General features: G+C 42.0%; 3 protein-coding genes across 5 annotated transcripts; all 3 read right to left on the reverse strand.

Moving 5' to 3' along the window:
- Positions 1–71: 71 nt before the first annotated feature.
- On the reverse strand, positions 72–11,990 carry aifm3 (AIF family member 3). Of its 2 annotated transcripts, XM_084023914.1 has the most exons (21): positions 11,828–11,990; positions 8,763–8,965; positions 6,302–6,515; positions 5,956–6,065; positions 5,768–5,877; positions 5,628–5,672; positions 5,444–5,540; positions 5,209–5,321; positions 4,875–4,961; positions 4,702–4,793; positions 4,482–4,612; positions 3,856–3,971; positions 3,690–3,761; positions 3,210–3,273; positions 3,026–3,102; positions 2,835–2,952; positions 2,653–2,751; positions 2,384–2,459; positions 2,171–2,275; positions 1,270–1,290; positions 72–1,140 (listed from the first exon to the last, which is right to left on the reverse strand). In XM_084023914.1, exons 2-21 carry the CDS (start codon positions 8,791–8,793, stop codon positions 1,098–1,100), a joined length of 1,821 nt encoding a protein of 606 aa, XP_083880040.1. In that variant the 5' UTR covers positions 8,794–8,965; positions 11,828–11,990; the 3' UTR covers positions 72–1,097. The 2 variants fall into 2 exon arrangements, with proteins under 2 accessions (XP_083880040.1, XP_083880041.1); XM_084023915.1 differs by lacking the exon at positions 1,270–1,290.
- Positions 11,991–14,533: 2,543 nt separating this feature from the next.
- Positions 14,534–15,476, reverse strand: cldn26 (claudin 26). The gene has a single exon (XM_084023934.1). The coding sequence runs from the start codon at positions 15,357–15,359 to the stop codon at positions 14,703–14,705; it is 657 nt and encodes a 218-aa protein (XP_083880060.1). The 5' UTR covers positions 15,360–15,476; the 3' UTR covers positions 14,534–14,702.
- Positions 15,477–17,361: 1,885 nt separating this feature from the next.
- lztr1 (leucine zipper like post translational regulator 1) lies at positions 17,362–24,725 on the reverse strand. Of its 2 annotated transcripts, none has more exons than XM_084023912.1 (19): positions 24,110–24,725; positions 23,951–24,013; positions 23,808–23,864; positions 23,638–23,717; positions 23,435–23,543; positions 23,016–23,099; positions 22,879–22,936; positions 22,649–22,788; positions 22,349–22,550; positions 21,883–21,993; positions 21,602–21,694; positions 21,384–21,479; positions 20,654–20,828; positions 20,364–20,533; positions 19,904–20,187; positions 19,495–19,644; positions 18,885–18,990; positions 18,664–18,744; positions 17,362–18,216 (listed from the first exon to the last, which is right to left on the reverse strand). In XM_084023912.1, the coding sequence occupies exons 1-19, from the start codon at positions 24,259–24,261 to the stop codon at positions 18,100–18,102; spliced, it is 2,328 nt and encodes a 775-aa protein (XP_083880038.1). In that variant the 5' UTR covers positions 24,262–24,725; the 3' UTR covers positions 17,362–18,099. The 2 variants fall into 2 exon arrangements, with proteins under 2 accessions (XP_083880038.1, XP_083880039.1); XM_084023913.1 differs by having other exon boundaries at positions 24,091–24,725.
- Between the last annotated feature and the right edge of the window lie 317 nt (positions 24,726–25,042).

Genomic DNA, 25,042 nt, shown 5'->3' on the forward strand with positions numbered 1-25,042 from the left:
TTAATAAGGCGAAGAATTCACACATAAACAACAGGCGGAGTAACGTGGAGAATGAGATTATATGAGTAGTAAGACTTTTATTTCAAAGTTTAGTTATAAAAATGTCGTCTGTAGGAACAAAGATGCTTTTTAAAACGCTGAGTTGGCTTTCAGGGATTACATCGGCACACCAGGATGTAATCAAGCATCCGCTTCATACCCATTACAAGCAATTCTGAGTGAACATGAGAGAACCGGTGATATTGGAAAAAATATGCAAGCAACAAATGAATTGCTTAATTGCTCTGCTTACTTTTCCTACGAGCCCAGGCGACAAACCTCAGTTCCCTGAGTTAGTAACAAAGATCTCTCGATGGAGGTGACCGCGAGCAGAAATAACCTTAAACTACTCGGGGTAATATTCTCTAGGAAATATATGCAAGCACTAGAGTGTGATCAAAGTATTGTAATTTAATTTGTGCAATCTACTACAGTAGCAAGGCAACCAAAGCAAAGATGTTTTTAATTCTAGAAATTGTCTTTTATTACTAATTAAACCTGTATGTGTGTGTACGTGAGTCTGTTAAAGCCGCATTCAGGGACTTATTTTTAAAAATCATCTATTATATTAAATTATAGCATGCAGATCTAAGGCCTGTTTTCGAGCATACAACCAAAGCTGTTATTTAAAACTTAGAAAAAGTCAGTTCAAATTCTATGTTCTTATTTTGTAACAGTGCATTCAGGATTATAGCTATATACAATGTTATTTGTACAAAACAAAATGCCCATCCCTGGCTTCTTATAAACAAAAGTACAGGTAGATACATCTCGCAGCAGCACAGAGGCTTAATCCAATATTGCTGTGATTGTGAAACGTCGTCATAAAAGACTCACCAATGCAGCAATTCAGTGTATTCAGACCGTGTATGGCTCCGGTTGTCACATTAAAGTGTCTCTCAGGAACAAAAGCAAGTCCTCGGGGGAAGTGTGTCTCCAACCGACACGCCGCTGTGTGTCTGCGTCCAGAACCGGGGATAGCTGCTCAGTGTCTCAGCACCATAAGTGTCCATAGTGAGGTGTCCGGTGGATTTTCGGTCCGTCCTTCAGATGTGAAGTCATTGAGAGCCTTTGTCAATCAACCAAGAAATGTCTCCAGTCCTGCGAACCCCCATAAAAAAAACAGGTGTGAGACACTCACACACGTACGTGTTTATCAAGTGGATCGTTACCTATACATGGTCAATATGAGTGAAATTTAAAATAGAAAAAGCCTAGAATTGTCCATACTTGCCAAGCCGTGCTAACATCCTTCAAATTTTGAGATTGCATTATTAGAAATGAAAGACATGAGAGACATGAGGAAAGAAAGCAGGAAAGCATGCCATTTAGACAGTAATACAGTGTGGGGACACTTTATGTTTGCTAAGAACATTTAAACACATTTAAAAATGAAGGCACAGACATGTAAATTAATTAATTGCAATGATTTCATGGTGCAACCTCAAGTCTTTTTAGTCAGTGCACAGCAGCAATTCATTTCCCCATGCACTATATTTAAATCCTCCCTCCAATATTAGCATTGTATGAATTATTAATCAACATTTCTAACACACTTAAACATACTGTAATGTAGTTTTGGGTAAATATAAGGACATCGCTAATGTGTATTAGTTGACACTTGTTGACATTTACATTAATGAACACTTAAAGATCTATGAAGGAAAATAATGTATTGAGTGTTTATAATATACTTATATACTATAAAATATTTAAAAAAAGGGATTAAAGTAAAGCGTTCCCAACAATTCCTCTAGAAATTAATAACTGATTAAAACAACTTAACACAACTACATAACTATATAATTTCTTGATTTTTTTTAAAGAACAAAAACACATTTGTGGGTACCTCATATTCCGTCTACACTATTATCTATTATTTCCCCTAATAATTAGTAAATTAAATTGTAAAATAAAGCGTCACTGTATTAACTAAGCAAAAATAATAACTGGTGTTATTTTCCGTGTAGTTACAATGACCTTGTAATACTTTCCATGTGATTGAAGTCACAAGCTCCACGGCTTGATGTTTTTCTGTCACAGTGATAACATTTGTCATGTTTCCTTCACAGTAAAGAACATAACAGCTATTGTAACCAGGACCAGATTTAAGTCCTGGACCGAGACTTACTCCACATCTCGTTTCTTAATCGTCTTTCCGGATCCTAAGACCTCTGCCACTCGGGATACAATGGGATCATAGTTCATGCTGGCAACAGCAACCACCTCCTCGCTCCTATAGATGGACCAGAGGAGGAAACAGTGAGAAACTACACGGAATTTAATACAAGTTAAAACTTAATATTCATCTACATTTTTCACTGTTTTGAAAAATAAGACGTACCTGGTGTAGAAGGCCACGAATCTCAGTTCGTCCAGGTCTCCTTGTATAATGACATCATCAAACCCATCACCATAACCTTCACAAAGAGAAGATTATACACATTTGTGTGTAAAAAAAGCAAAAAGACAGTCCAAATGAGGCTCAGTTTCAGGTCTGTACAGCTAGATGGCAGTGTGGTAACTACAGCTGATGCTGCAATTCAGCTATTTTTCCACCTCTGATCTTTCTCTTGCAGCAACACTTTCATGAAACTAAAGATGGATGCCTACCTGCGTAGCGTATGGTCTTCCCAAACATGGCTGACCAGAAGTAAGGCACAGTCTTGATCTCAGCGGCTCTGCCCATCATGCTGAGAGCTGCCACCCTTCCTGTCAGGAGGAGAAACAACATTCTTTAAGCATGTAAATCATCGTCGTATTCAGTAGGAATGCAGTCAGGATGACACACTCACCATGTACATGAGCCATCTGCCAGTGAGGGATGTTCACCTTCTTGTTGTTGCGTGGCGGGAAAGGAAACACCACCACGTCCCCCCCAGCAAAGATCCCGTCAGCGTTCGTCTGCATCGTCTGGGAGAAAGTTTACAGGCGTGAATTAACAAGAAAACACTTTCACTCGGGATTCAGGCTTCGGCTAAAATACCTTGTTGACAGTGATGAAGCCCTTGGAGTCCATGTGGATGCCGCTCTGCTTCAGGAAGCCTGTTGCAGGAATACTTCCTGAGACACATCGGAGAACACGGGTTAAATACGGAGCTGCTAGAATCGATTCAGATAATGAGGACAGATTAAAAAGAAGGTACATTTTGCATCATCGTTGACATCACCTGCTCCGATGACACACACGTCTGCCCGCAGGACTTTTCCACTTTTCAACGCCACCTCTTTCAGCTGTGGAAACAGGAAAAAAACTACTGCATAATAATATACCACAGCTTTGACGCCTCTTTTAAAGAGATTACTCCTGAAAAACACTAAAAACCTTTTTTCTGACCGCCTCTAACTTTGAGTATTGGGACCCTATATACAGTCAACACAATGCATACAATACACATTCATTCATAATAATAATTCAAATATTTGAAGAAGTTGTTTGCACACAAAGCAGACCTCTTGATTGTTAAATTCTCAATAAATAATCATACAAATTTTTATGTTTTAGAGAAATACTTTTGCACCATCAAATAGTTTTCATTTTGGTTAATATCCTCGTGTTTCATATCCGACTCATCTTCTTCATGGATTAAACGAGGGAGCAGAATGCTGCTGAGCATCACGTCACGCTGTTTCTCTCACTTTCTGAATACCTGTCCATGATGGCCGACCATCTCTGACACCTCGTTCAGCATGTAGAACTTCACCCTGTTTACCTCGAACAGCTGCAGAAGACAAAACACACCACAGATACAGTATAACCATTGTGGTTTACTGGGGTATTGACCAGAAGGAGTAACGCTGACACTGATACTCTACCTTCATTATGGCTTTCCCGACTTTCTCCCCGAGAGCTTGTTTAAAGGGAACCGTCTCGATGCCGATGACGGAGACCGAGTGGGCTTTGTCAGTTAGAGCTGCAGCCACCTCCATACCTGCCGACACGTGAGGAGTTCATATATGTAGTAATTCATGCAAAATGGTACAGAAAAAGAGAGAAAACGGCCTGACCATGATCATATGTTCTTTCAAAGTCAGGGCTCGTATTTATTAAACTCAATATGAATTTAAGAGAGCTAGAAAGGTATTTTATGTTGTCTAAGAGTACGTTGTAGACGGCTGCAGTACAGAAGCAGAGGGGAACACTTTTTGATGATTGTACCAAATACTTTCTCCGATGTACCTCGTCTACCAGCAGCAAACTGTTCTGGGTAGGTTTTCTTATTATTTCATTTTATTTCATCCCATTCTATCAATATATATGCTGGATAATTAAATTGTTGGCTATAGTAAGAATTTTGCACAAATTAACAAGTAAAATGCATGTTTTTTGCAGAATAACAAAGCTTTAGTAATAAAATGTAAGGATGTATTTATAAAAGGGTTTAGAGGTTTTATAAAAAACAAATGAGACGAATGTGTTTCTAAATGTGTCTTTTTCTCACCAACAAATGATGTTCCCACAATCACCGCGTTCTTGTTGTTGGCCAGCCTCGCTATGCTGTTGGCGTCCTCGGGCGTCCTGAGGTGGAACACGTTCTTGACATCCTTGCCTTGGTAGACCATCGGTTTGGGTCTTCGGAAAACAATCGGACGTCATTTTAGGAATTCCTAATCTCTGCTGATTATTCATCATGTGAAATGGAAGAAACTTGTTTTCCTTACTTGCTTCCTGTAGCAATAAAGAGTTTCCTGTACTCCATCCTTGAGCCGTCTTCAAAGGTCACAGATCGGGTTTTCACATCTATCGCCACAGCCTGAACACGTCATACAGGTTTATGCATTTTGTGTCAATAAAACAGAAATGCATTGATCGATCTAAGGTCACCGCCTCTCACCTCTTTCTCTATGAGCAGTTCAATGTCATGATCCTGTAGGAATTCCACGGAGCGCAATCTCAACTGCTCTGCTGTGCTGTCTAAAGACTAAAGGCCAGCGAGTTAGTCCATCAAAAATCAAATCAAACAGAAATCCCTGAATTCAAAGCAATCTTTCCAGCTGTAAGCAGTCAATAAATATTTATTTTTCATTTAGTTGTGTCTGTTTACTTCTTTACGACTTCTTTAAATCCTTGTTGCTGTGCAGCTGTTTCGTCACTACTGACTGTTATGTAACTTTCTTGGCAAAGTTCACTTGTGTCTCAGTTCATGTGTTCAGGGTCTGTGTACAAACCTTACTCAGTTTAGGCCTGTCGTAAGGGGGATGTCTGTCCATGGTGCACATGACGATGCGGTCAGTGAAGCCCTCTTGCCTTAGTGTCTCTGCACACACCAAAGCTGCTGGACCTTCGGACATGTTTACCATAAAAAGGACAATTAGATTTAGAAAGAGGCCGTGAAGGAAAACGCTGCCGATAAGAATCGAACACAGATGGATCCTTGTTGTTTGAGGGACTAAAGACACTGACCTGAGCCAATGATGAGAACATGGCTGAAGCTTGTGCCGGAGTGAATGACCGCGGAGCATCGGGCCATGGCCTTTGATCTTTTCTGGGACTGAAGAGCCTGGAAATGATTTTAAAAAGTTCTCAGTTCAATCAGATGCTCTTTTTCTTTTCCTGCATAAATCCCCCACATTCTCTCTCTTGTTACCTGCTTGTTTGCACGAATGATCACCTTGTCCTTTTCAACTCTGACCTGGAGCAAACAGACATGAGCGATGTGTACACTTTTTGATGGTGCTTAGAGACATGATAAGGTTAATGTGTTAAGAGCCAGCGGGGGAAGGTCACCTGGAAGGTAGGCAGGCTGTCCAGGCCGGGGAAGTCCTCCAGGTCTCCTGTTGCGATGTTGAAACAGGCACCGTGCCACGGACAGCGCACGTGTCCTTTGGACAAAACACCTAGAAGGACAGACAATGACAGGAATGTCAAATGTGTGATATTATCCATTTTTAATGTTGAGATCGTATATGACTCACCTTTGACCAGAGGTGCTCCGTAGTGTGGACACTTGTGGGCCATGGCGGAGAACTCGCCATGCTCTTTGATCAAAAGAGCTCGGCCACTTCCAAGGTCAACCTCTCGCATCCTGTCACACACAGAACACAGAAAGGTGCGTTCAATGTTTATATGATTATTAAATCCTCCCATGGAAACACCTGCTACGTCACCTTCACCTATCTGGTCTGGTAGCAACAATGAGCCAAATAAATTAAAGGAACAATTCACACAAAAACTTTAATTGACACAATGTTCCTCTTACAAATTAAAAGTGGAATTAATTAGCAATAAAAAGCTGAAAAAGCTTGTTTTTCCTTTTCTTACTGTCCGTTTTCCAGATCTTTAACATGACACACGGAGGCCTCCACATAGTCCCGCGGTTTTGGGTACAAGGGCAGCGGGGTGGAGTCGTCGTCGGAGCCGTGGCCCAGGGCGCCGTTGGGTCTGCAGTCGGCAAAGGGGCTCGCTTTGCCATTAGGTGACAGCCCGTCCACCTCTTTTTCTTTTTCCAGGAGAGAGAGTTCCACTTTAACTTCAACTGCACAACACAAACACGTCTCACTTAGAAAATGCAGTTCAATGATGCTGTGAAGCTTTCAAATACTTATTTGAGTAGCAAAAAGCTGACTATCTAGCCCAACCTGTCTATATCTAAATGTACTTACTAATCAAGAAACTACAGATTTTCTTACATAATGAGATTTCCATAAAAGAAACTGACATAAACACAAAAACAACAGCAGTGTTTTGTGCACATTTCCAATGTTGTTGCTTTAAGAAAACTAACCATAACAGAGTAAATGAACTGGGAGGTATTCACTTTTCTTTGATGGCATCTGATGCGCTGCTGTTGGGTTTATTTCTAAACATTAAGAAACAGTTGTGTAACTCCCTTTTCACTGCAGCAGGCTTTATCTGTTCGGCTGGAAAAATGTGCTGATCATCCGGTTCTTACACAGTAATCTGGCTGGAATTTTCTCCTGCTGAGCAAGTCTTAATTAAAATCAATGGAAAATCATAATAGTGAGTGCAATTGCAGGAGAAAAGCAAGAGAAAGCTTTCCACAGCTGAAGAGAATCTCTCAATGCTGCTGTAAGATCTGCTGCTAAACGCGTCACCGCGCCGATGCTTCATTTGATCAGCACTAAAAGGTTATCTGGTGTGGGCCGCATACCAACATGTTTCCTGTAAAGCTTTTGATCGTTTCAGTGTTTAGCACTTTAACAAGGACATTGTATCGAGCTATGAGTGAAGACGGGGCATTTCAATCCTTATGTATAATTTCACAGTACTTGTAACCTTTCTGCATTTCTTCACATTTAGATGCAAATGAGGATGGCAATGTGCCAATTCTACAAGCTCTCTCTCCCTCGTACGTCCTGTCAGAGGGCCAATTTACTCCCACTTTACTATGTATATATACTGTACTGTATTTACAATGAAGTTGGAATATTTTGAGACAATCCTCTGTTTATTGCTATTTAAATGCATCAGTAATGTTGTGCGATGATTACATTATGTGTCACAATGACATTAATTCAAGCATAACATTTGTTTTGTGCTATAAAAGACAAGACGTTTGCAAATGATTCCAACTTTATGGGCGACCTTATATATACTTATATATACTGTATAACCAATAGGATATATAATTTATATTGTCTTTCTAGAAATATCAATATTATCTTGATTTATTAATTAAATGCTTTGATTGATTTGAACCAAGAACAGGGACTTTTTTGTTGTACAAAACCCATATTTTTAGTTGGAAAGTAAATTCATCAACAGCAGCAGCAGCAGCAGCAGTGAATCTCTCTGCAGATACCTGGAGATTATTATGTTTTTAGCATCGTAAACTAAACTTTCACGGCTGCCTTAAAGTCCCCTCCGTGGCTTTTTCAGCAACACCAGATGGACATTACAGAGGAATCGACAACATTCCCCACTGTGTGATATTTAATATGATATTCCTGTTCATTTGTTTAGGATTGTTAGTATTTTGTAGAAACTGACAGATCCCAGTGAGCAGTTAAATCATTTGTTTTCAGATAGCTAGTCCCTCGTATTTATCACTCCCCCTCCTTATGATGCGTGGAACAGATTTGAGAGATTTTGTGTCTCCATGCACCTGAATGAGAAAGTACATTGTGGTATTATCACCTGTGAGACTGCAATAAAGTGAGATAGCTAATCCCCGAGCCATGCTTACACTGATATGGATACACACACAGATTCATATTTCCATAAGTCGTGTCTCAATATGTTTTCCTCTTGACCAAAGATGCCACAGAGAGCATTAAAATTCCTCCCACACAAAACTCTACAGTGCGGTGAGGCTGAGTATGAGATGACACATATAACAGGATTTGGAGGCGGTAGGTAGCTTTGAATTTAATTCACTCAGAACAAACTGTCCCTTTAAAAAAAAAAAAAAAACTCATCTCTCTGTGGAAACAGTACGATATTCAAACATGTGTCTTCATGGCCCTTAACTATTTCAATTGGACTCATAAGCACAATCGTATTATAACCATTATATACCTGTATTATACCCATTTCCTGAACCCCATGTTAAAATATTTGTAAGAGAATTACTGTAAACTCTCAGCATTCTCCATAGTTCACATGAAATACTATAAAGAGCTGGGCATCGACTTTTTAGTGGAATAATAATGTGATGATATGATGTTACCATATTGTTGTTCTACGATGATCACTGTTGTATTGCAGTAGGCCTACATGTGTCAAACTAAACCTGATTGAGAAAGGCAGACGTGCTGGTTACCTGGTTTGGGTTTGGAGAAGCATCCTCCCATGATGGGCCCAGGAGTGAGGGACACCCAGGGAGAGGGAGGGAGGGGGAGGGAAGCTGCGGTCAGATCCTCGGGCTTGGCTGCTTGGTCGGGAGGCAACGATAACACAGAGCTGTGTGTATGAGAACCTGCAGGTCCTGGCTGGCCATCGCACTCGTCAGCTCCTCCACATAATCTGCGCGGACAGAGGGAACGACGTCGTCAACAAAACCAGCCAGATCTGATACGCTGATGTCATTAAGAGTTTTAATAAGAAATAACAATGCGTGGTTTCAGGCGTCTATCTGTGTATCTCTAATCTGTTCAAGTAAATGACCCAAAAAAAAGTGTCTGGCGTTGCTCTGAAGTGTGTGTAACATGTAACATGTTGGTGGTTGTAAAAAGGAAGCGACTGTGTTAATTAGGAACATTTCCACACACATTGTTACCTTTGTTCATGCATATTGCATGGGGAACCGTTAAATATTAACAGCACTCCGACACCTATTAACTTTCTCGTCACACTGCACTTTAAAGGCGAGCAGGGGCCCCTTCGGTTGCAAAATCCCCCTTGTTTTGTTGCCATGTTGCCCTCACATTTCTGCCAGCTCTGGTATTTCAGCCACACATACAGTAGTTCTCTAGTTTCTCACAGCGCGGCCGGCCGCTATGAATCAGAGCGAACCCGGGATGGCAGGTGTATCGCTCAACATGGTGCAATCCATCACCGAATTATCCTTTTGAGATACAACCAAAAGGACTGCTTGATATTCTGAGCACATCTTAATGTCCTTGAACTTCTGAAAAAAAAAAAAGTGTGCAGTGTTGAATGGAGCCCTGCTTAGAAAAAAGTTCCTGAGAACTAATGAGAAATGGAAAGATCTCTGTCTGGCCACAACGCTGCAACTCAGATTGAGCTGTTGTTGTTGTTGTTGTTGTTTGCACTGGGCCAAAGCAACTTCATACATTCACTGTACTGTAGTACTGTACTTAAGAATCCTTTTTGAGGTATTTGTAATATTTTTACCTTCGGTCATTTGTCAACACTGAAGATTTGGTCAACAAATTGGATCACAATCAGCTGCCATCCGGGAGTTCCAGCAAGCACCAAGATATTTTGTGCAAAACTAAAGTAGGCTAAGCAGATTTGGTCCTCACAACATATGACGCAGAACCCGCTCTGTCGCTGTTGGGCCCGTCCCCAAGCAGTGCTAATAATCCTGCCTGCAAACAGGCTGTCAGTTTCACTCACTTCCCTACAAATGTAATACCTGTTCCTGGAATGTTGCAGGAAAGAATTAGCAAAACACAGCTCCTGGTCGGAGGCGAGGAGGTTGGTCTATAAACTGACTGGGCGAAAGGAATGTTGAGCACCAAAGTCATCCATCATTCAGAAGACCTTCAAAAACGTGCAACAACAAACAATGTGATTATTCAAGATGGATGATCAGTCAAAAAAGGACATAATTAGAAAAAAAAAACTCCTCTCTCAGCAGCAAATGTCCCATTATCTTCCCAGCTAGAGACAACCCAGATCCACCAATAAACAATGGACTTGCAGCAGCAGCTCAAATAAAAGTAGAGCAGCTGTTCCAGTGGCTCATTCACCTCCAACAATCCAAAGAATCTCTTATTCAAACACTTGCTTTGCAGGTATCACCAGCCTGTAGTTAACGATTAGGGCTCTCTGATCCTCAGCTGATGAAAGGCAACGATGTCCCGGCACACTTTGACCATGCATCTTTCCCTCACTCACAGTTTACACGTTTTCCTGGTTTGTGAAATACACAGATAAGCCCGAGGAATCACCCCTGATTGCGTAAAAACCAACCAAAGTGCACTCTCGCCAGGTCTTTAGTGGTTATCTATTGTGTTTACCGTCGGCTTAAAAAGCTTTCAATGTGAGGGACGAGTGGGTGGAATTGTTAGGGTCGCTGGCAGTGAACATCTTATTCCTACATTTCTTATTTGTGGAAGGACACAAGTATTTCAGTCCACGTTAGATTTTTGCGCCTTCGTCCATTGAGTCACCAGCATGTCCCCCAAAAATGCCAAGAAGCTTTCGATTAATTTCTATTTACTCCATTGCCTACGTGTCTTAGCTATAAAAGAATAAAGAGTGGATTACAGTGAACCACAATCCCCATTTAAGGAGCTCTAGTGCGTGACACAATTCTACATTGTGAGCAGGTTCATTCACACTATTCTTGACCGAGTTTCTACAAATGTTTGTCTCGTTTGCTCGTGGATAAATTGGTAGTGGTTACTGTCACGTTACAGGCAAGATCAGGAGAAAACAGCTTTATAATGATATTTAAAGTGGGATTAAAAACTGATAAAGCTCCAGAGGTCATTCATCAAAAACAAATCCACGTGGCTCTAGAAAAGAGAGATCATACGTCATTCAGGATTCTTTACTCAGAGGAGAGTTATTTTGCATTACTTTATTTTTTTTTCTTTTAAGAAATCTTAAGAGCAACAATCTGATTATTTTATTCTTCTGGAAAGCCAACACTGGTTATCAACAGCACCATCAACATCAGGTCATTTTGTTGCTGCTTTGGGCAATAACCTCTCCGTGATGTCATGGAAAACTAGAATTGAGGTTTACAGAGGGGTGTACACCCCCACAGAGAAGCTGTGCTTCCATATCACAATTCTGCTATTGACCAGTTTCTTAATACACACACACACACACACACACACACACACACACACACACACACACACACACACACACACACAGTCAATAAAAACAAATAGAATGTGAGATATTTCACTTCCTCCCTAAGTTGTACCAACTTTTAAAAAAAGAATCCCCCCTGTAGATGATCTTATTTGACAATATATATATATATATATATATATATATATATATATATATATATATATATATATATATACTGCACCGCGAGCCTCCACACAGGTAGCCATGGTGACTGTATGTGCCCATGGCGCACACATGCAGGCAGTAGCCTAAGTGTGACTCCACTGACGGAGCATCGTGTAAAGAACGGAGCTTCCTCCGCTGACTGTGGACGCAGTGAAGCAGTCTTACCGGTGAGCAGGTGCACAGAGATCCCCGTCAGACCCGCCGGTGCTCAGCTTCCCCTGCGGAGGGAGCGCGGTAGCATGTTAGCGCAGGAGAGTCCTCACAATCCGGCCTGACTGTCCCCTGGAGTATTCCACCGTCCCGTCCTCCGCTCTCCTCCTCCCGATGCAGCACGAGAGAGTGTGTGTGTGTATGTGTGTATGTGTGTGTGAGAGAGGGAGAGAGAGAGAGAGAGAGAGAGAGAGAGAGAGAGAGAGAGAGAGAGAGAGAGAGAGAGACCCCCTCCAGCAGCAGCACACTGAGCAGACCGGTCGTGGGAGTTGCTCTCTTTCCCTGGCCGATGCCGCTGCAGCACAGAGGGACCTCTGCCAGTCTCTCCGCTGTATGCAGTATGTATTGATGGAGTTGCTGAGGGGATGCTAACACAGCATGAAGCCTGCTCTCGCCCCACTCCTCACCCCCCTCCCTCCTCTCTCTGCTTTCCTTTCGGCCCTCAGATGTCAGAGACCTGACTCGCCAGTTAAGCCTGATCAAAGAACCCCCCCCCCCCCCCAACTGTACTGCCTGGTCTGACTGCCCCCACCCCCAACTGCAGGAGTATGTGCTACTGTTAAAACTTACCACAGTGACATTTACTGTATTTACAATTTACAACAACCCCTGTTAAACACTGTTACTGCTCATACAGTGTGTGTGTGTGTGTGTGTGTGTGTGTGTGTGTGTGTGTGTGTGTTGTGTGTGTGTGTGTGTGTGTGTGTGTGCTGCACTTCTTTCAGTGTGTGCAGCGGTGGGAGAAGGAGTTAAAGTGCAGTCGGTGCAGTAAATCCCAGTTTCAGTCGGGGGGGGGGGGGGGGGGGGGGGGGGGGGGGGGGAGCAGGATTACAAAGGTATACGGGGTCTTATAGAAATGAGCTCCCAAGTTATTTCCATTGCTTTTGCTCTCACTATAGGAGGATCTGTCCCTCCCCTTTAAATAACAGCTGGGACAAGGTCATTAACCCGATAATGTCAGACCCATTTCTAGGGAAATGATGGCAGCATTTACATAGGATGATGACCCGGATGCTGCGTTAACAGGCCTTATGTTGGTTCCTGATGTGTCCAAATGAAGAAGAAAAAAGAAATTAAAACAATTAAGATGAATCCGATGTCCACTGGCTACAAGTGATTGTATTTCTACAGTGTGCTGACAGACGACACGTGCAGATGTGCTTCATTGTCAGTATGTTTGTGTTGCTCTCTGCGTGTGTTCAAGCACATGTAAAAACACTGGAGTGGAAGCCAGGGCGAGTGGCGTGCACATGTGCAGCATAATGACTGATCAGGGTCTCACAGAGGCTGATAAATCACTCAGTTTCATTTAATTACAGTGGGACTCTCTTCTGCAGGGACCAGAGAGAGCTGCAGCATCCAAAAACCCACATCAAGAGAGGACAGAGATGTGAAATGATGCATTCACAGGCCAAAACATGAATGCCAGCTGGTGTTAGGGTAGTTTCAACCTGACTGTTAATTACAACTAAACAGAGAAACTGACACAGGCTCATGTGATATGAACTGATCTCAGTCATCTATTCTGTACCCTGATATGTTGTGAGGTCCAAAAACCTGATAAAACAGTGGTTTGGGTTAGGGTCGGGGTTAGGGTTGCAGTTTGGGCTAGGTTCAGGGTTGTTTTGGCTGTATCGCCGGAACGGGAAGTCGTAGAGACACGGGCTGAAGTATGGTGTGTTCAGAAGGGTCGAATTAGGTCAGACGCCACCCATTCCCGAGTCTCTACGACCCTCCGTTCCCAAGATATAAGCAGAAATGGGAAAATTGGGGTTGGGGTTAGGGTTATGGTTGGGTTCGGGTTCAGTCGGGTTTCGGGTTGTGGTTTGGGTTTGGGTTGGGCTTGGGCGTTGCCACCATATATTGAGGAGGGGGTCAGGATATGATATATATGATATATTTTCAATTTTTTTCCAGCGCTCTTTTCATTGCTTCACGATCAAATCCGTTCAACTTTATCGGTAAGAGAATACCCACAGCAATAGGAATCCACGCCGTGTTTTCCTGGTTTCACACACACACACACACACACACACACACACACACACACACACACACACACACACACACACACACACACACACACACACACACACACACACACACACACACACACACACACACACACGTTAGAATGCACCAGATTGTAGGAAATAGCATCTACTTAATTGTTAAGTTTTCTGGGGGAGGAGCCCCAGACCCCCTGCCTAAACAGGACCCCTCTCCACATATCAAATGCTGCTGACGCCCCTTAGTGTACCAATGCCAAATAGCATGTTAAGGACTAAGAGTAGCTAGTGGTGCCAAGTTCTCTCTCTCCAAAATGAAATTTAACACACAGGAGCTGCAGCACTGGAATGCAACTCCTGTTGAACTATTCAGCGCTGCCCCGGCAGTGGGCTCGGAGACCCCGGGCACCAGATGTTGGACATTTTCATGCATATTCAGATGATCGGGCTTCATGTAAAATACTCATGCATAGGGCTGACCTACCATGGATGTTTCAAAGCATCATAAATCAATAGAAACTTTGATTTGAGGTATTTCTGCTTTTATGTAAAGGGAAGTTGTAAGTGCGCTATAGGTGCATGTCGACTTTAAAGGAACAAGAACAACTGCAGTTGCTTATTAAGTCACATTACTTTAATCGTTTGTAAAAACTTGATGAGGAAAATCTCATAATCAACCAGAAACGAGATAATGGGAAATGTGTACAATTCTATTTCAAAATAAACATGTAAAACACACGTAGCTGTCATGTTACTTCATTGTCAAATAAAGCCATCCCCCCACAAGCCTTGATATAGAGTATATGAATGTGCATGACATGCTATAAAACCTCTGTCTTCAGGTAATACTTTGTCCTGTACTTTGCCTGCGGGCTGTTTGGCACACTTGCCGGCCTCTGCTCATAGTCCCCCATGCACACAGCTATAAAGAAAAGAGTCCCTCCGATAGTCAGAGCAAAACCTCCAAACCATCCAGAGAACATCGCCTCTCCATACTCCCAGCGTGGCATCACATCAGGAAAACCCTCGTTCCAGAAATCCACCACAGTCGTGTAGGCCACGAGAGAGACGGGAGCCAGAGTGGCGAGTCCTGACGTCCAGGATAAAACCCCGCCGAGGATCAGGAGCCGTCTCTTTAGGCCAGGCCGACCAACACACATCCCCACCCCCTCGAGTCCTGGGAAAGAAGCCAGCAGAGCTAGACCTCCGGTGCCTATAGACACTGACATGAGCACCCTGGAGATCTGCAGGTCCATCGGCAGCCCCATGATGGACTCGTAGGCCTTACACTGAATTCCCACCTCCTCGGTGTAGAGGCAGGTGTGCCAGAGTCCAGAGTACCAGTTCTCCATTTCGTTCAATTCAGAGTTCATCGTCTTCCACAGCGGGAGGAAGGTGGTGATCAGAGTAGTGACCAAACCCCCAAACGTCACAAAGAGTGCGGTCCTTTGCATCATTTTCGGTGTTAGAAAAACCATCTTCTGCGCTCTGTGCCTTTATTCCTGCTCAAGTGTGCGGGTCTATGTAACGGGTTGGGAGATCCAGAGTGGCTCTGTGGCCCGTCCCACCTGCTGAGGTAGCAGGACCCACCAGGCCAGCCCACTTATTCAGCCTCCTTAATAAAAATGCACCTGATAAGTGGGAGATAACGCCGGGACGCCGGCATGACAACAGACATACTGTTTTGTTTCAGTGTTCAATATGATCACAGTGAACAATGCACTCTGTTTTTAGACGAAACCAAATATGTCCAGCGAGGATCTGGGGCCGTGTGCATGCAAGTGGACTTAAATTAACGAAACATGAGCAAGCTGGTCATGGGAGGCCCACACAAAAAAAAGAAGAATAATTAAAAGCTACTCCAGGCGTTACTACAATGGCCTATTTCTTTGAAATGCAGTCCATCCTTTAAAGTCACTGATGAGCCTTGGGGTATTATATTATTTAAGACATTTAAACTCGAAGGAAATCACAGGAGGAGCTTTCAATCTGCCAAGTGTCTCAAGTATCTGGGCTATGAATGGCACTTTGTGCTCACTACAACGGTACTTACAACAGAGTCCGAAAGACTCCAACACTTTGTGAATTCCACTGAGGGTCTTTAGAGATCTCGCAGTACAACTGGCAGCGAACAGAAAATTCAATCTACTGCCTCAGCATTTAGGTCAACCCTTTTCCCTCAATCTCATGAGCAAAATGTACAACAGAACTTCAAAATAAAACGGTCAATAAGCCTCAATGATTAACAAAATGCAACATTTTCTTACAAGCTGTCAATTTTGTAAATATAGTCAAGTACTTAGTTTAGTTATACGGTTATGGGTTTGTCTTGACTGCAGTAAAAGGGCAACTATTATAAAAAGCAGTTGCAATTTATACACTCAAGTTAACCAATTACATTTTAATTTAGCTCACTTGAGTAAATCAAAATCATTGCAAGTGCAAAACCTTGCAGAAGCCCAAAGAGTTCACCCTGTCAAACCAAGGAGCACTGTCTGAGCTTATCATGCAGAGATCTGTGGAAACTGAAACCGCTGAAGGACGTGGCTAATTTGATGAAAGGTCAAGGATTAACCTTCAGCTTTTTCACATATTGTATATGTTGGAATTTCTGTTGTTTATGGTCTGTGTAACATTCAATTAGTGAATACTCCACTGTGAGACTTTCGTAAGAAACTGTTTCAGTTCTGATTTTTAAAACATATCTGTAAGTTGCTTACTTTGAGACATCCAGTTTGATTCCAAGCTATCATAAATAACACAATGACTGAGCAGGCCATAGCATTTAGATGAAACGGTTTATAAAGTAGCTTAACTGCTTAGAGTTTAGCCTAAACAGACATGGAGTCCTCTAAGTATCTGCTCTTTGCTTGGGCAAGCATAGGATTAAAGTGGACATATCATTAAAACACACTTATCTGGTTCTTAACAACCCATAAAACATGAAATATAGTTTATGTAAAGTTATTTTTGTTGGTTGCCTAGATCTGAAATACGTGATTTTACAAGCCATTCAGATTTGGCTCAAACAGGCGCTAAAACTGAATATTTTAGAAAGCGAGTGAATACGAGTAAACTCACAAAAAAAACATATTTAAGCATACAAACATGTTTGAGGAAAAACCCAAAATATAACCATGTACCTGAATATAAGCTTGAAGGTTCTGAGGGTGCAGTTTTGGTGACACAGTCTGACATTCATTGCAGGGCCCAATGAGAAGTCAAAACAATCATTTAATATGAATACTGACCTTCTATAGGAAGCTCACCCTACTTTTTGCAAGTTTTACCATTTATTGATAACTGCTGAAAGACAGTTGTACAAAAACATTACTTACCCAATAATGTAGTTTAGCTGTAGAGGCACTTTGGAAGCTCTCAGGGAAATCAGACTTGAGAGTGAGTTCAGCCTCCGCAGGATCTGTTTTTCACAAGCCATCAGAGCACAGGGAGGACAGAGACTCAGTCCAACACGACTCACTTTGTATAAGATTTATTAAGGCTTTAAATACATGAAACCCATGTGGGTAAATATTTAACAACAGCATACTGATGATGTCACAAATTACACATTGCGATATCTTATGGATAGAAAGAGCTGTTAGTAATGGTAAGAGGTGACTAGTCTTACAAAGATGAGTGCCAATGACAATTATATAAATAAATGGCTTTAAGACATACATACATTCTAATTATTTGATTCCTTACAACATTTAGTCCAGGCTTGTTAACTGAGTCAGAGCTGAGAGTAATACAAGTGATGAATACAGATTTATAGATAAAAAAAAGTCCATTTAATAGTATACTTTGATGAAGTTGCATTTAGATTCACAATCTGAACAGAGGTCAACACTTTAACCTTTCTATATTGTCACAGGTATAAATGATTACAGTCCACAGCATACCTAGTAAAAGCAGCTGCATTACTGAATACTGAGCAGAATAACATCTTGCAAACTGTTTTTCTTCTGTAATAAAATAAATAAATCACAAACTAAACATTAAAAAAGGGATTTTTTTTAGACTGCTTTAAAAATTGCAACTGAGCTAGAAACTGGTTTCTTCACCGATTTCAAGCCTACTGCTGTATGTGGGTTGAGGCATGCGAGGGCCAACATAAAGAAAAGTACTGCACGTTGGGGATTAGGGAATGAGTAGAAGTAGGCGGAGGTATGGCTTCTGTGAGAGGAGAAAAAGAGCCCGGCTCTCGGCGTCATCCTAAATGTCGGAGCCCATCTCAGCACATTGTTTGTCTGATATGTGTGTAGCTAGAGACTCAATGATGTCCAACAGCAGCAGCTGGCTGAGAGACCGCAGGTTGGGGAGCTTGGATACCTTTGGGAGGGGAGGAGAGCAAAAAATGAAGAAATAAAAATGAGCCATAAATCAAGGCAAGGCAATGAGTCAAACAGAGTAAAATGAGGAATAAGTAGCACTTGATTGCTCATGCACAAAAAAAAATTAAGATAAACAGAAAGAAGGAGAAACATTAACAATAAAGCTAACACTGCAGTGAAGCAGGGTGAGAATTGAGTGCTTCACTGTTCCTTTGAATAACAAACAATAATCAGAGCAGCACTATGACCCTCGTCGCTATGTGATGAGGTGCTTGTTCAGCCGGCCTGGGCTGTAAACAGTCTCCTCTCTACGTAGAAGATGGAGGGGGATCCATTAGAAGGCCAAAGGTGTCAGTCTCCCTCAGAGAAGACGAGCCTACAAGGTTAGCTCAGCTGCACTGAGTGGGCAGCAAACCCCCAGGGCTCCGGATACAAGCCCACCCACCTTAATGAACTGGTGGACAATAATGTGCAGGCAGTGCTTCTTCATGTCCAGAGCCTGGGTCTTATCAGCTGCCTCCAGAATCTGAAGTTTTTGAGAGCGAGAGACAGAAGGGGGTGGGTGAGTAAATGGCTCGCCCTGCATAAGAGAATGTCGACAAGTTTGGGACAACATTGTAAAATTAGGTCAGTGCTCCCCTCCCTTCGGGGGAAAAACATAAATACCTGCAAGACATTCTCCACGGTGACGTTCATCTCCAGATTCTGCTTGCAGTAAGCCTGCAGTCTGTTGTTTGAAAACCCGTAGTAATATGGTGCAGCAAACAGATAGCTGTTTATCACAGGTTAAGGAAGTGAAAAAAACAATACGTTTTCTCTGAGCTGCATTCCAGTGAACCTCTGAATTAGACAGTAGAGTATATATCTGCTCATGATATGCAACCTGGAGGAAACTTTAGGCAAATGAAAAAGACAGTTATGATAAAAATTGTTGAAAAAAAAAGGTCCAATACACAAGTGCAGTTCTAATCATGGTCACTTGATGCTACACTGTAGCATTTTCATGGATCCCAATGAAATTATTTTGCAACAATTACAATGTTCTTGTCCTTTTGCATTTTTCGATTTTAGAAAATGTCTGACCCGATGATTTGCTTTATAAGAACTATAATTGACAGCATACACAAGCAAGTTACTTCTTTCAAAATAAAACACTGCCTATTAAATAACTCACCTTTTCTCCAAAAGTGCACCACGTAATAAGACACTTGCTTGCATCCATCATCAAGTAGCTGGTAAATAAAAGTATAAAGCAGTCTGGATTTGAGAAGGATACAGGGAATCCTCAGGAGGCATGTTGACATCGCCATAGTAGATATATCGCAGCATGGACTCAAAGGCCTGCTTACTGGGAACCATCTCGCCAATGGAAATATTAACCTGACCGTCCACAGGCATGAAGGAGCGGAACATCGCCTCAAAGTAACTGAGGACAGATATAAAAATGTGAGACAGATTGCTCAGATGAAATGTACAATGGTGTCTCCAAGTACAATGATGAGGGCAAATGTGTTTTTTTTCTTTGAACAGTTGGAAAGCAGCTTAAAGCACTTAAAGCAAACTCAACTGAAGAGCAAAACCTTGCACTTACCATCATTAAACAAAAATGTACAAAATTTCACAGGTCTGATAATCTGGCTGCTGCATTCAAACAAAGCAGATCATGAAGCCCGTGTTGTCCTTACCTGGATCGGGCAGCTAGTATGGCTTTATGAGCAGGTCGTGGTTGTCCGTCCAACAGCAGAATAATGTCGCAGAACTCCAGTCCGCCTCCCTCCAGATAAGCCTTCATGTCCTGGACCAGTGAGGTCCCGATGTCCACAGGCTGGTCTGAATACAACCTGAGAGGAGGCTGCTGCTTTCGTCGCACAATCTCCACAATCAGTGGCGTGGACAGACGTTCAAACTCCTTCGTCATGATCACCTGATTGAAGTGTGACTCCTTCACCACGAAATTAAGGCAATGTTCCTAGAGGTAGAAATAATTTGTTAGCATGAATGTAAGAATAGATGATTGTAGTATTTACCCTCGTTAATTGGAAGTATAACACTTATTTTACTGAAGACAACCTAAACTTCAACCACTGGAGGGCAGTAAATGCCATTTGCAGATAGAATGAAGTCAAGTCTTTTATCCAGACGTACCTTGAGCTGGTCCAGTTGCAGCTTGTTTGCGTTTTCACAAACACTGAGAACGTTCTGCAGGTCGACAGATGCCTCGATGTACTGCACACACAGCTGTTCCAGGCGGGAAAGCTGAAAACTTAGGGCCAGTTTGTATACATCCATAATTAGAAGAACATCCTGGACATGACCTTTGGAGGCAAGCAAGGAAGGGAAGAATGATCAGTTTCTTGTCTCTCTTTGAGTAGGAGTATTGCAGTTGGACTCTAAAGACGGATAAACAGGGCAATCATAGGGGGGGGGGGGGTTACCTCTGCGTGGGTACTGGATCTTGTCTGTGTAGAGAAACTGCATTAAGACTTCAAAAGGCTGGGCCTCCGCTTCCCTGATGGATACCTCCAGCATGGGCCTGTTTGCTGCTGGGAGATCCCTTTGGCCCCCAGCTGCCCCTTCATCACTTTCCTCGCTGCTGTCCTGTTTAGCCTTCTGCACACAAAGACACTCTGTTTAACATTACAGCAGTGAGCCCTTACTGTTACAACTGGACTAAATACTTAATAAAAACAACTTTCTCTGCACAGAAAACTTGTTCAAACTGATTGCAACTGATTTAGCAAATTTGTTCTGCACTGAAACACCCTGTGATTTTCTATGAAGTTGGTTCTGGAACTGATACTAGACACAATCCCTTGATTAAACCACAACGATATGGCAATAAGAATATTATCATTATATGTGATTATGGGGCACAGGGCCTTTCTGAATTGGAACAGCTCATTGGACCTGAACTTTTCTGTTTTCTGCCAGTTCAACCAGTCAGTTTATTGCCATTTGTCATGAGATGATGACACAGGAGCAATGAGCTGTGCCAATAAAATACCAATATTGTAATATTGGAGTAGCGCTCTTGGAATTTAATCATCTACATCTCATGAAATGCTACCATCTGATTTTCTATCAGTCCAAAAATATCTTCTGATAACAACGATAGCCTTCTTTTGTCTCAGGGGAAATTGAGTATGCTTGCTGTGTGGCTCTGACCTGTCGCTGCCTATCCCAAGCCTGCAGGATTTTCTTCCGCAGCCACTGACATCTTGCAGTCACTATGGCGATATGCCCCAAGACTCTCTCCTCTCTCTGTCAACACAACACACAAGGGAGTACAACATAATTAAAATATTAGCTGAATAATGAGAATTTCATCTTGTAATTTCAAATCAGCAGTTTAAAGGCTTAGCCTCTCAGTATCACAAAACCACCTCGCCCAGAATAAACTCCACATCACAGAACTGACGATTCTCCCACAGTTTGCCATAGTCCTCATGGAGAGTACACTTTGGGTAGCAGGAAAACTGTGTGGAGTAGAAAAAATATATATATTTTCAAAAAAAAAGGTACATAACTATTAAAGTTACTCTCCAAACAAGCTTGACAGTAATATTTTTTCTATGGACAATAAGGGCTTTAGACCACAGTATGATGGAAAACATTTCAGGCAAGTGCTTGTATGTTTGAACATTTAAATTTGTTTTAAACTAACCTGGAATCTGTACATCTCCCCACTGCGAACATTATTGTCCACAGTTCCTCCAAAGATGTACATGGCATCTTGAATAACAGCAGCAGCATGGAAGAGTCTCCCACTGGGCATCTGCTGGGGCAGGGAAGGCGAAAAAGAAAGTGCAAGGAGATCGTTGGAAAGCAATTCTTCAGTTTGTAGTCAAGTATTTATTAACAAATGTGTTTATGTACATATGAAAGCACTGAAAGAGCTATCATACTATTGTGATAAACACTGATTCTGATGGCAAGTATTCATGCTTCAGCTTGATTCATAAAATCAGTCTTTCTAGATTAAAACAATAAAATAAAACTAGAATACTATACTACTATAATAAAAACAATAAAATGCAGACTTTAACTTTCATTTTCAGATATTCGTGAAATCATTCAACCACTTCCATCATCTATTGCCGCAACTCATTGTAAATTCAGTTAATTGCTACCTCACTGTCCATGCTGGGATGGATCACCTCCCAGCTCTGGGAGTCAACATCATAGCAGTGCAGTTCGTTGGGCAGTGTGTTGTCAGCCGCACCTCCAAATACATAAAGGTGGCGGTCAAAGGCCACCATCGTGTGGCCATAACGTCTCTGGGGAGGTGGAGGGGAGCCCCGCAGTAAGTGTTCAGTCGGGATGCGTGTCCACCTTACAAAATGGAGTAATAGTTAGTACCATGCAACAATGGCAACTACAGGATGAGTGAATGAGGCAAGTCATAGGCACAAAACCAAGGGTGGACTCACATGTGGCCCTTGAACTCAAACTGGAAGAGATTGTTAGTGATCTTGGCTCCGCTCTGACCAGAAAACACAAACATCTTGTCCCTGCATACAGCTACAGGGAAGTTGCAGCAAGATGGAGGAATCTCGCCACTCTGATCAATCTGATGGACACAAAGGACAGATGTTAACACATACAGTATAGTGTTGGTGAGTGTTGCACTCTTAATGTCCTTCAAGTTTATTATACTGACCTCCTCCCAACACGCATGTTCTCGATCTTGCAGATTAATGGTCCACATGTCGTTCAGCCTGCACATGGGGGAAATATCTGCCAATATTATATGCAACAAAAAAAACGTCAATTGTGATAAAAGCAAAAACAACATACCTGGCATTTCCATCATAGCCAGCAAATATCCACAGTTTATCATTATAGACTGTTGCCCCATGTGCAGACCGAGCCACTGGCAAGCTGAAACAGAGACAAGGGACAGTAGAGATGAATTCTGAAATTCAACTGAGATTTTGGTTTTTACAGATTCATACCAGAAATACACAAAGTTTGGAAAAGCAACAGGTTGGATTAAACTGATCTCCACATAGATTTGATGACTTCATCATGCATCCTAAAATAACTGTGTCTCCAAGTGTAAGAAGAAGACACTATTCCCTGCAAATTTAATAAGTTAATAAGGCCATCTCGCAAGAAGGGAAGCACACAATAAGAAAATCAGCCACAAACCTGATGAAAAATGTTATATAAAATCTATCATAGAACACAAATCTGAAAAAAAGAAAATACATTACCTCCCTTCAACCTTCCATTCAGTCCACTGCCCTGTTGCAAACTTGTACTCAAAAAGGTCATTTTTGTTTTTCAGGTTTGAGTTTGAGTAGATGTCTCCAGTGTAGCCCCCTGAAAGATATTACAGCAAACATTATAGCATTAAAAAATCACATTTGAGTTTAAAATGGGCAGCATGGATGACATGATTATGATTTTTTTTTACCAAAAACAAACATGCTACTGCCATAGACAACGGCTGAATGGTGATATCTGGGAGCAGGTGGAGTTCCAGTGGTGAAGGCTCTGTAGAGAATATTACACGCAATACATCACATCTCACAGTCTGTAATTCATTTAGGTTGTTATTTGGATTTTGCATTTCTGCAATCTTACCGACACCATGAGCAATCCTTCACATCAAAACGGAGCAAGTCGTTCAGCATGTTCTTCCTATTAAGTGATCAGAAAATGCAAATGCTTGTGATGTGGTGACAATAATTATGAAGGGAAAAAGGTCACTGCCCGGTACTACTCACCCATTATCTCCCCCAAATACGTAAATGGCATCTCTGTATGCCACAACAGTGTGCTTGCTGCGCCTAAATAGAGCAAATTAAGTTAAGGGTGAATAAAAGGCGCAGATGAAGCCGGTGAAGTCAGATAAAGCTGCACCTACTCATCTGTCAATATGATACCTTGCACCAACGAACTCATCACACGGAGGGAGTCTTCTCCAGCGGTGGACAGTCTCAAATGGACCAAAGTTAAGCGTCAAATATTCCACGCTGTCGGAGCAACTGTGGTCGAAATCAACACTTGGGGCGACTTTGGTTGATTTACAGGACATTGTTGCTAACTCATCCAGCTTAGCCACTTCTCAGGGCCACTCATCTGCAGGGACGTCCACGGTTAACGCCATCGTTACAAGTCAATTCCCTTTTTTTGCCGACGCTAATTTAGCTTCGTGGCTTCCGGTATTACCTTTTAGATAAAACTGAAGTCCGCTGTATTTACTTAGATGAGTCGCTATGTTGTTCCAGGCTAGCGGTTAGCTACTCAGGATGCTAAAAACTAACATTAGCCGCATAGTTAGCCCAGGCTAGCTAGCTAGCCAGCTAGCGCGTTTTGTGCGAAACTGCAAAACAAACACCAGCTGACGTTTACAGTTATAACGAATAAATAGTTAACGGATAGCGACTGACGTTAAACTAAACGGTCTGCCTGTCCGGTTCAACACTGCTTCTAAGATAAGTTAGGAACCCACACGAAGAGAATGAGTTCGCAATAAGGCACAAGCCACAGAAGCTAAAGTTTATCTAGCAAAACAAGAGTATTGTGGGCCAGCCACGCCCCCGAGCGCGAGACTGGTGAGATAATTTCCGGTCATGTAAAAACACAGAAGGACATTTAACCCTGACAGGCTGAAGTGGAAGGGAAACCGTTTAAAATATGTTTTACAATACGTTTTAAAGACCTAAAAAGACTCACCAGGCAAGCTTAAAAATATGAGCAACACATGTTTTTTATTAGCTCTCTAAATGTCATGTCATACAATTTAGCTTATTAGCAAATTAGCTTATAAACCGGCTCACCGGCTCAACTCTGCTGTCCAAACTTGGACTTTTTGT

This window comes from Eutrigla gurnardus (genome assembly GCF_963514095.1).
Source record: "Eutrigla gurnardus genome assembly, chromosome: 13".
Classification (NCBI taxonomy): domain Eukaryota; kingdom Metazoa; phylum Chordata; class Actinopteri; order Perciformes; family Triglidae; genus Eutrigla; species Eutrigla gurnardus.

Bases quoted from the DNA above. Each gene is read 5' to 3' on its own strand.
- aifm3 (XM_084023914.1), bottom strand. From the start codon at position 8,793: ATGGGAGGATGCTTCTCCAAACCCAAACCAG. The intron at 5,673-5,767 runs GTGACCTTCCCC...TGTTTGCTCCAG, and splicing joins ACAGCCTGCCTACCTTCCAG to GTCAGAGTTGAAAAGGACAA. The intron at 2,752-2,834 runs GTGAGTGTGTCA...TCCTCCTGACAG, and splicing joins GCAGATGGCTCATGTACATG to GAAGGGTGGCAGCTCTCAGC.
- cldn26 (XM_084023934.1), bottom strand. From the start codon at position 15,359: ATGGTTTTTCTAACACCGAAAATGATGCAAAGGACCGCACTCTTTGTG.
- lztr1 (XM_084023912.1), bottom strand. From the start codon at position 24,261: ATGTCCTGTAAATCAACCAAAGTCGCCCCAAGTGTTGATTTCGACCAC. The intron at 23,718-23,807 runs GTAAGATTGCAG...TATTCTCTACAG, and splicing joins AAGGATTGCTCATGGTGTCG to AGCCTTCACCACTGGAACTC. The intron at 20,534-20,653 runs GTAACCCCCCCC...TTGCCTCCAAAG, and splicing joins GATCCAGTACCCACGCAGAG to GTCATGTCCAGGATGTTCTT.